The following is a 10,361-nucleotide window of genomic DNA, read 5'->3' on the forward strand; positions in this document are numbered from 1 at the left end:
TTATGTATTAGAGAAAGCTGCTTTTTCTACCCATCCAGAAAGAGAATAAATAACAGGAAACTTATTGCTACGGTGCCATATTACTACATACCTTGTAATCTGGACGAATGTTTGCAAAATATATGTAAGAATCGACAGCTAATGCAATTTTCAGTCCACTTCCCTCCCAAGACAAGGCTGATATCTGTTTGCCAGGAACTTTCAGTGTGCGCAAATGCTTGTTTAAAAAAAGGAAAGACAAATATTCTGAATTTATCATAGGAAAACTACTCTAAAATACATAACAATAGTTTTGATAACTGATGAAAACCAAAAATAAATCTTCTTTACCCCATGATGCCTCCCAAATTACAATACACATGTGAACGAGATATTTAACATAGATTACCATAAAGTGTTCTTTTGCCTCAATTCTTTTTTTGTCAGAGAGAAAGAAAAAACAGGACCCAGTGATAGTTCAAACATACAAAAATAAATAAGAGATACAGAATGACAGCATAAACATTTTTTTCCTTTGGTTGGTAATTTGAATCACCTTTATAAAATTCAGTCACTACTAAAATAAACACTACAACCGTACTGACACCTGACATGTCTCAGAAGTTTCACTTATGCTGGAAGTATATCAGTCAGTTGATGTATAACACCCTTAAAACTACAGCTGATAGTTTAAACAAATGAAGACGTATAACTTCATCTATGTCAAAAGCACATAATGAATCAGCTGCAGAGGCACACCATTTGCAGTGAGGCAATGGACTTTCTCCTTTGCTCTATTCCCTTTCAAAAAAAGTCTAAGAAAGGTAGTTAGATATCCCTTTATAATTGAAGAGCTAGCAAAGAAATACACTTTCTTTCTTTTTTATACCTTTATTTTGCTGTAAAATTTGAAGCTGCATGAAGGAAACAACTGAAATAAAATGTTTTCAAAAACTATAAACTTAGTCCCACAGAGCACTTATTTGTGGGAAGCTTTTTGTTTGCAAATCATATAGATGTATATAATAAATAATATATTCATCTACTATTTACTGTAAGATTTTTACCTCACCAAACGGATTATAGAACTGCACAATGTTTACATCTTGAGGAGTTGCTTTTATGGAGCCTGCCACCGCCAACACACTTCCACAATGGTTCCACTGAATACATACTACACTCATACCGGTGTCAATCAAAACAGGATCTAGTTTTTAAGGAATAAACATGAAGAATATAAACATGAGTACACATTTTGGGTTGAGAGGAGCTCAGTAACCAGCAGCCCTCATGTTGTACTTACTCTGGTCATTCTCATCTCTCATTATCTGGCATCTTCCATTCTGGTAACAGACAGCAAGACAAGGACAATCTGGTTCAACGTAACCTTCTGTGCCATGATACCAGTGTATCCCAGCGATCTCGAATGGTCCGGTTACGTTAACCAAACAACTCACTTTCATTTTCACCTAGACAAGAAGGGTTGATTATTTAAAGTCATATAGAACATGCTATTTAGAAGAACAATTTAGATTCCTACTGATACCTTGCAGAAGACCAGATGTCTATGCATTTTTTTTTCCTGAGCCAAGAAAAATTATCACATTCTCAAAATTTTAAGAATTTGAAAAACTTCCCTTATTCAATGACAGATGAGACATATGTAAACATATATTTTAACTACAAAGAAGTAATTTAATGTTGGCATTTTCATTCTTTGAAAAGTAACTTAAAAACAAAGAAAACACACAAGGAACCTTACTGAAACTTTGCAAAAAATAGAAGTAAGTTCAGACCACTTCTGGCCATGAGATTTTTTTAAAAAAAGAAACCCTCTGTCTGTTTTTTATTGATAAAAGTCTCTAGAATAATATATAAAAGTAATTTGAAAAAATAAGTGTTCAAATTAGAATACTATTTAAATAAGTTTTCTTCTGTAATAATTAGCCCTGTACATCTGGTAACACAGGTAAGAGCTTTTTCTGAAAGATAAGAGTGCACCTGGATCACAGCAAGGAGGACTCAATTAGTGCTACCATAAATATTTGTACATTTTCAATAACTACTGCAAGGCAAAAAGGTATTAGTTGATGTGATATTCTGTCAGCTATAAAGAAATTGATATTTACATTATAAAGCTGCAGTTGTATAAATCTTGAATACAAACTTTGTGTACAAGACCTTGTCCAGTTCTCAGTACTGAAGTCCATCAATGAAACAAACAAACAAGAAATGAATTAAGAGGAAGTAAGTTTTTATGCCTGTTGAAGTTAATACCTTTATTATCCCACCATGAACTTACAATAAAATTTCCTTGACTGTCATAAATGTGAATGTCTCCATTTGCTATCCCAAAAAGTAAAACTTTGCTATCGGAGGACCAGGCCACGTGGGACAGGTGGATACCTTTCAAGTCTTTTCCCCAAATGCGATTGCCTGTAACAGAATATTGATTTAACTTAGTAAACATACCACAAAATTTAAAATAGGATGCAAGCCACCAATGTGAAAACAAAAACAGCTAAAGGAAGTAAAAGCAACAATTAGAAAATAACTATTAGTTTTATTTATCTAGAGAAACAGAGCCACTATGTACATAATGTTGAAAACAAAAGCTATCTAATAAAACAATTAGTAGAGCTTAAATTTCACCTTCCACTGATCCAACAATCACAGCTCCATCTTCATATACAATACAAATCTTTTGTCCATCAGCATTCCAGCTTATGCTTCGAACAACAGATTTATTTCTGTTGTTAATCATCTCTTCATACCAAGCACCTATTAGTAGTGAACGAAATCTGAGTTATATTCTGATTTGATAAACCTCTAGTGGATACAAGGTACACGCCAGACACTGAATTCAAATAGTAAAATTATGTGCAAATAGGATAATAATGACATTTCCTAGCAATATGAATTTCTGAAGTTGTAAAAAAGAATAAAATAAATAAAATAAAATAAAATAAAATAAAATAAAATAAAATAAAATAAAATAAAATAAAATAAAATAAAATAAAATAAAATAAAATAAAATAAAATAAAATAAAATAAAATAAAATAAAATAAAATAAAATACATATTAAAAGTTTATAAAAATTACCAAGCAATCAAATTCGGTGTTCAGTGAAATGGAGAAACCTGAGAATGGTCTGCTGATAACATGAAACAGTAGGTTACATATGACTCTGCAACCTAATATACAACAAAAAGCTGCAGAAGCAGTAAGTTTTGGAAAGGAATTAAACAGAAAGTTGTTCTGACTTTTCAGTAAAACTCTAGCAAGATTATGCTATAGTGTCCCCCAGACTACTCAGACATAATTATTGTGTAACACGGTGTTCAGACGTGAGCTACTTATTTCCAAAAGAAGCTGACTAATGAGGAAAAGGAGAGGGGAGCCAAAGTCCGAGAAGGGCCCTAGAGGAAGAGATCCGTGCTTATGTAATTTCAGAAATGATAAGAAAACACTAGGAAATGTAAATGGAGGGAACAATCATCTTTGATATTAATATGTATTAAGTAATTTTCTGGTTCTTTTCCAAAACTAAGAGATGATTTATGTGATAGTAGCCACCACATATTAGGCAGAAAGACTCACCAAGTTATATTCTTTATTCCTGAAATAAGAAGCTAAGCTCAGATTTTGTTTCCATTTTTCACTAAATAAAATTCCCCAAGACAAAAAGTAAACGCTTTATTTTGGTTTTCTTTCCCACATGTGTTGGGCAGTGGTTAATTTGACTGAGAGGTTTACTGGTTTCTAAATGAATTTGGAAGTATACGTACAGGTGAAAAGGTCAAGAACAGTAAAAGCCAATTACAACAGTACACTGGTTCATCATACTAGTTCACTGCCTTAATTAAACATTTTAAAAATTTGTTTTTTATGAAAGTATTTAACTGGTGTTCTAAGCGGGGTTGCTAAGTTCTTGTAGTTCTACCAACATGTCTGTGTTTGATGTACTTTGCAGAACTATTTAAATATTACAATGATACCCAGAAGAGAACCTACACAAAGAAACACTGCTGCTTTTTTTTATTTTTGTTCAATATACTATTTTCCTCCAAGGGAATAAAGTAACAATGATAAGAAAATAAGAAATGTAGAGTAGGTCACTAAGTATATAGCTAAGCACTGATATCTTTTCCCAAGGTAGTTCTGCAGGATAAATGCCTTTTTATATTTCGCTCCAGTCAGAATATGTAGACAAGCATTACAATAAAATCTTGGAAATTGTTTTAAATCTATTTTGAGCTTTATGGAAGACTGAAGAAGAATTGTAAAAATTGCTGGGAAAAAAAGAAATAACATTTCTCACAACATGGGATATTATCTCATTTCTAATTTGTCCTGTAGAATACCTTTATACAGCAGCCACACAATGATGAGTCCATTTTCATCACTGGTAGTCAGTTTTTGATACTGTTCATTCCATGCCACCACTTTCACAGAACCTAGAAAATTATACACATTTTTTTTAAATTTACATTATTTAAACAAGTTAATAAAAACCACCACTTCCAACTTAATTAACCTGGAGCTTTTCAGAAATATACACTGCTGACTTTTATTTCATAATAGGTATTTTTTCAGTATCACTCATTTCCTCTTCCAAAATTCTGCTAAATAGTTCCTTTTGCTTCTGTAATCACCCACTTGAGTAACATCCTCTCCAAATATTGCTTCAATACACAAAACTCAAATCACAGTTTTACAGTTTCTCTTCACCTCTGACTTGTTAGCTTTGGAAGCTGACAAAACTTTACTGTAGCAAGAAGTTTTCCATTTTCTTCCTCTTAGTAGTTTGATCTTCAGTAGTGCTGCACTTTCAAAACAAAATCTCCCTCACAATTACCCAAAAAAGCACTCTACACACAATTCCTTCAGACCTTCGAGTCTCATGTGGGATCCTACTCATAAATATTTGACTTGACTTGAATCATCTTCAAATCATTTCTAAGCAGCATCTTATTTCATCAGTTCAACACTGGATATGAACTTGGCCACCTCAAGCATCACACTCTTTCATGCCCTCACCACTGGTCATCCTTTTCCTCTGTATTCTTTCAATTTTTCAGCATTTCAGTCACAAACTTTATCAACAAATGCAACTGAAAATATCCCAAATGTCAGGGATTTTTTTAAGGCAACAGTAATCTTTTTTTTCAGAATTGCACACATTAATTCAAAATATCCACTACCTCAATTCCTCACAATTCATGCTTTCAATCATATTTAACTTGGCTCCTAAAATAATGTGGCTGTTATCAGGTTTCAATTGCAAATCCTCATAAAAAGACCCTTTCTTCAAATAATGTAAGGATTTTAGCATCCTCTTCATATCTCGCTGTCCAGAGATGATAAACATTTATCATTTCCCACGCAAGAGTTTAATTCCTCACTGTCTAATTTCCCTGCATTCAGTTTTTACTTTCACAGACTATTCTTTTATAGCCTGTTTTCTAACCTCTCTAAACTTCATCTGTATACCATACTCCAGTCTACTTAGTACACATTCTGTAATTTGCCAATAAAGGGAAAATAAAGACTTATTTAACAGAGATCAAGTTTACCAAACTCACTTCTATTTCTGCAGAAGAAAATGTAAGGCCACCATAACATATAAGCAAATTTCAAAGACACTATCAAAAAAAAACAAAAAACAAAAAACAACAAACCAAAGAAACAACACAGTCTTATCCACATAAGTGTCACTAGAAAAAAATGCTTAAGAAAGCTTTTAGTCTCGTTTCTCATTTTAGCTTATTGTACTGAGTTTAAAACTTTATAAATACAGTGTAAAATAAAATTGTTCTCCTTTTTTTAAACGCAGTAGAACATCATTGTTTGGTTAACTCAGCAATTCCAGCATCAACTGCCCATCAGTTTTATTTTTCTCTTCTGCTATAAAGAATTCTTTATCTGTCATGTACCAAGGTAGTATGTGAACAAATGTGTGGGAGCAAATGTATTATGATATTTTATGTAAATACCTAAAAATATATCCCAGTCCCACACAACTGATTAAAATGTCCAGACTAACCATTCTGAAGTCAGAGTTAACAAGTACTATTCCAGAAGCACTGCATGATGAAAAGAAAAAAAAGAAAAAAAGAAAAAAAGAAAAAAAAGAAAAAAAGAAAAAAAGAAAAAAAGAAAAAAAGAAAAAAAGAAAAAAAAGAAAAAAGAAAAAAGAAAAAAGAAAAAAGAAAAAAGAAAAAAAAGAAAAAAGAAAAAAAGAAAAAAGAAAAAAAGAAAAAAAGAAAAAAAGAAAAAAAGAAAAAAAGAAGGGGGGGAGGGGGAGGGGGAGGGGGAGGAGAGGAAAGAGCAGCATCCACTTAAATAGAAATCAATACTTCCTTCTCAGGATAATCAATGCGGATCAAATAATTTGGAAAAAGCAAAGTCTGGATAATACAAAACACAAGTGAGGCTGTAATGTCGAAGTTCACAGACTCAACCTTCAAAAACCATAAGCAAACTTCAAATTGTAACAGGTAGAGCAGAGCTTGGTTTGTGCAGCGTGCATTCTGTGTTACACACACGGTATCAGCCAGGAGAACTGAGGTAAGGCCAGACCAGTTTGATTCTCCACCCAATAATTCACTCACAGATATAAAAGAGTGACTGTAGGTCTTTCATCAGATAACTTGGTAAAAATAGATAGCCAAGCTGTTATATACCTCAGTTGAATACTGAAAATCTTTATTTCAGGCTCATAACAAAAAGTTATAGCAAAATTACGCTATCACCTTCACAAAATCTTGTATTTTTAAAATTCTAATTAAATGTTCCTTAAATGCCCAATGATACTTACCACTATGACCGTCAAGATGCTGATTCACAGAAAGATTGCTAGGAGCTGTAATTCCCTTTATTTTTGCTTCATCTAAAAATAACAAAAATACCTATAAAATAAACCTAATAAAGTATACATATTACTATGTCTCTATCAATACTGCAGCTCTAATCACTGTTTCAATACATCAAATTATTCACCTAAAAGTATGTGAAATGTAACTGCAGGATGAATTTTCCACCCCTCAGTTCAATGTGTTTGTATTGTCTCTGGCATCCAAATTAATATAATCTTTATGGTCTAGCAGTTTTTCAGGAAAAAATACCAGTGAAAGAGACAAAAAACCTCATAACAACAAAAATCATGGGTATCACATTGTTATAATAAAAAAGGTTTAAAAGATTTTAAAAACATGTTAGATTTTCCTTTTCTTGAACCATATTCATTAAAAACAAAGTTACACAGCTTTCTCCCTAAAATTATTAAGACAGTAGAACAAACAAAATCAAGAAATAATGAAATAAGTTCCAAAATAAACTGGAAGCCTATACAAAAAGAATAACAATGAAACATATGCCCCCCAAAAAATAAGAAGATAACTTCAGCAGATAATAATAAGTAGATAAATTCCATGTGTGCCACATAAGAGAAGCCGGAGGAAAAGAGTGTTAAAAACAAAGTGAGAGCATATTTGATGTTTACACAAATATGTACAGATTGAAAACATTAGCAATATTGTCAAGTAACTTGCAGAAGGAGTAATGCTTTCAGAATTCTCAAGTGTGGTAGATTTTGTTCTTAAAATGAAAAAAAAAATATTCATTTACCTGTCTGTGTTTCTAATTTTAAAACTTTCAGTAACCCATCGTCCCCACCACAGGCTATGAAACCTTGGTCCTTACTCCAGGCAATAGATCTTAATCGAACATTACCAGGAATTGCAATCTGAAAAAGAAATATTTTGTATCTCTACATAGTTGTAAGACTCATGTTTTATTTTAAAGTATTCTAGTTGAACACCTCAAAGACAGCTGTGCTAGGAAACAAAATAAACTAATTTTTATTGACAGATCAGTACATGCAAAAAGACACAGAAGGCAATTAGCATTACAAGCTGTAGTGAAACTCCAATGCAGCACTTGAGAAAAGGGAAATTAATATATATGCGGTAAATAATAACGGGACATCTTCAAAGATGCACAAAGAAGGTGACATGAGCAACAAAACAGGTGAGAGGAATCACACAGTGTGCAGGTCTTTGCTACGAGCTGGTCTCCAGCTGAAGAGCCACGTCCAGACTCTCCTGGGGGAGCAGTGGCTGAGGAGACAGCTGAACGTCGAAGGAAACTCAAACCCTCAAGGCCAGGCCGAGATGGCGCAGGCAGGAGCGGGCAGAGCAGCACTCCGGGCAGGGCCCAAGCCCACGGCCGCACCACTAAATCCAGCCCGAGAGTCCCCTCAGCCCCGAGGCCTCTGCCCTCCCCTGCCCCGAGGGCTGCCTGTCCCCCGCCACCCCGACTTTCCTCCACGTTCCAGGAGCACCTTCTTGTACAGGTAGATTAACATCCTGGAGGACCGGCGGGCGAGGGGGGCCGACCCGCACCGCTCCTCACGGCGGCGGGCCCGGCGCGGCCTCCCTGGTAACCGCGTCACCCTGGCAACGGCCGCCGGAAGCTCACCCCACGCTCGCGCTCCTCCGCTTCCGGGAGCGGGAAAAGAAAAGACGCATTTGCTGCCACCCGCACGCTGGCGCCAGGCACGGGAGATCCCGCCCCTTTGGGGTGGAGCCAAACTCTGGCACCGCCCCCAGAGCTGCGGGCTGAGGCTGACAATCCCTGTGGCAGCCTCGGCGGGCGCCTCCCGCCCGGTCCGGCCTGCCGGCTCCTCAGCTTCCCGGACGGCAGCGACGGCGAGGGGAGCCCACTGAGAGCGAAGGGCTGCTGGCGGTTTCCCAGTCCCAATCTGCACAGCGATTAACACTCGTACTCACCTCGGGTAGGAAGCACTGGTAATTAATTGAATCCGGAGTTCTGTTTTCTGCCCCTCGCTGCAGGAAAGTCATTGAGGTGCTGGAGAGAGTTCAGAGAAAGGCAACGAAGCTGCTGAGGGGTCTGGAGCACAAGTCTTGTGAGGAGCGGTTTAGGGAACTGGGGCTGTTTTCCTGGAGAAAAGGAGGCTGAGGGGAGACCTTATGGCTGTCTGCAACTACCTGAAAGGAGGGGGTTGGTCTCTTCTCCCAAGCAGCAAGTTATAGGATGAGAGGAAATGGCCTCAAGTTGCACCAGGGGAGGTTTAGATTGGATATTAGGAAAAAAATTCTTCCCAGAAAGGGTTGTGAGGCATTGGAACAGGCTGCTCAGGGAAGTGGTGGAGTCACCATCCTTGGAGGTGTTTAAAAGTCATTTAGACAAGGTTCTTAGGGACATGGTTTAGTGCCAGAGTTAGGTTATGGTTGGACTTGATGATCCTGAGGGTGTCTCCCAACCAAAATGATTCTATGATTAATAGAGGTCACTCTGCTTATACACGAAGGAAAACCTGAAACCTTGCAAATGCCAAAGTGTGTGCGTGCCATGGTTTTAGTGCCATCCTCAGAGTTGCCCCAGGTGTTGCTGTTCACTAACTGGTGGCCCCAGCCAAGGCCACAGGTGTTGGTCACCGTTCCTGCTCCCTCAGAAGGTGCCACGGCACCCACAGCCGGGTTGATCAGTCACTCACACAGATGAATAGTGCCTTGACTTGATGGGTCAGAGAGGGCAAGCAAGTGCCATGGCTGCTGTTACAAAGCTCTTGGACACTGAGCAGTGCAGAGGGCAGGGGTATTATGGAATAGTCTGCCTTACCCCATTGAATGATTTGGTATACTGATTCTTATAGAACTTCTTTAGAAACTGCTGATATAGAATTTGCTTAGCATAAGTTTCCTTAGCGTAACTTCTGCAAGTTGCAAACCTTTGAAGTTTCTACTTTGTTAAGTAAAAAAGGTCTCAGAGTCCTCAAGCTAGAAGATAAGGGGAGCTTTATCCCTGGAGATAAGTCAAGGAGCAGAACAGCACCTAATAGAAGAATGTTTTGGCTGTTGCTGAGAACTTATTTTCTGCAGGTGCAAAATAGCAGCTAAAGGTTAGAACTTTGACAGCCTGCCTGACAAAATTAAGAGATCTGATGAAGAACAGGGAGACGCCAGGCTCTGATTTTGCGCTTGGCCCCAATTGACTCACTTAACTTGCAAATCAATTATTTATTTAAGAAGAGCTTCTGGAATCCAAACCTGAGTCTCTGCTATGGGAAACCTAGGGAAAAGAAACTTCCCTAACAGGAGTAAGGCCCAAGCCTGGATTTGTGCCTGCACAAAGCATGCAGGGGGCTTCAAGAGCAGCCTGGATCTGTGGCACTGACTCCCAGCTAGGTTGTACCCCACTGCAAAATAAGTACTTTCCATATTGAAAGCTGTTTTGTAGCTGATCAACAGCAAAGGGGAACATGAGAGACGTACAGAAAACAGTCTGCACTGTGTCTTCTGCATCCTGCTCTACAAACTTGCCTGCTTGGCACAGGAGGAACAGAAGTGCCATGTCT

General features: G+C 37.2%; 1 protein-coding gene across 1 annotated transcript in view; it reads right to left on the reverse strand.

The window, feature by feature from the left end:
• WDR35 (WD repeat domain 35) overlaps window positions 1-8,457 on the reverse strand; it is a 41,991-nt gene extending 33,534 nt beyond the window's left edge. Inside the window, exons 1-9 of the mRNA XM_082048995.1 lie at window positions 8,325-8,457; window positions 7,610-7,727; window positions 6,801-6,872; window positions 4,345-4,437; window positions 2,632-2,760; window positions 2,282-2,415; window positions 1,283-1,448; window positions 1,047-1,186; window positions 92-217 (exon numbers count right to left, since the gene is read on the reverse strand). Of these exons, the coding sequence (XP_081905121.1) occupies window positions 92-217; window positions 1,047-1,186; window positions 1,283-1,448; window positions 2,282-2,415; window positions 2,632-2,760; window positions 4,345-4,437; window positions 6,801-6,872; window positions 7,610-7,727; window positions 8,325-8,348 (1,002 nt within the window). The 5' untranslated portion in view covers window positions 8,349-8,457. The remainder of the gene's footprint in view (window positions 1-91; window positions 218-1,046; window positions 1,187-1,282; window positions 1,449-2,281; window positions 2,416-2,631; window positions 2,761-4,344; window positions 4,438-6,800; window positions 6,873-7,609; window positions 7,728-8,324) is intronic.
• Window positions 8,458-10,361: the final 1,904 nt, after the last annotated feature.

This window comes from Streptopelia decaocto, assembly GCF_964273445.1.
Source record: "Streptopelia decaocto genome assembly, chromosome: 3".
In the NCBI taxonomy this organism is placed as follows: domain Eukaryota; kingdom Metazoa; phylum Chordata; class Aves; order Columbiformes; family Columbidae; genus Streptopelia; species Streptopelia decaocto.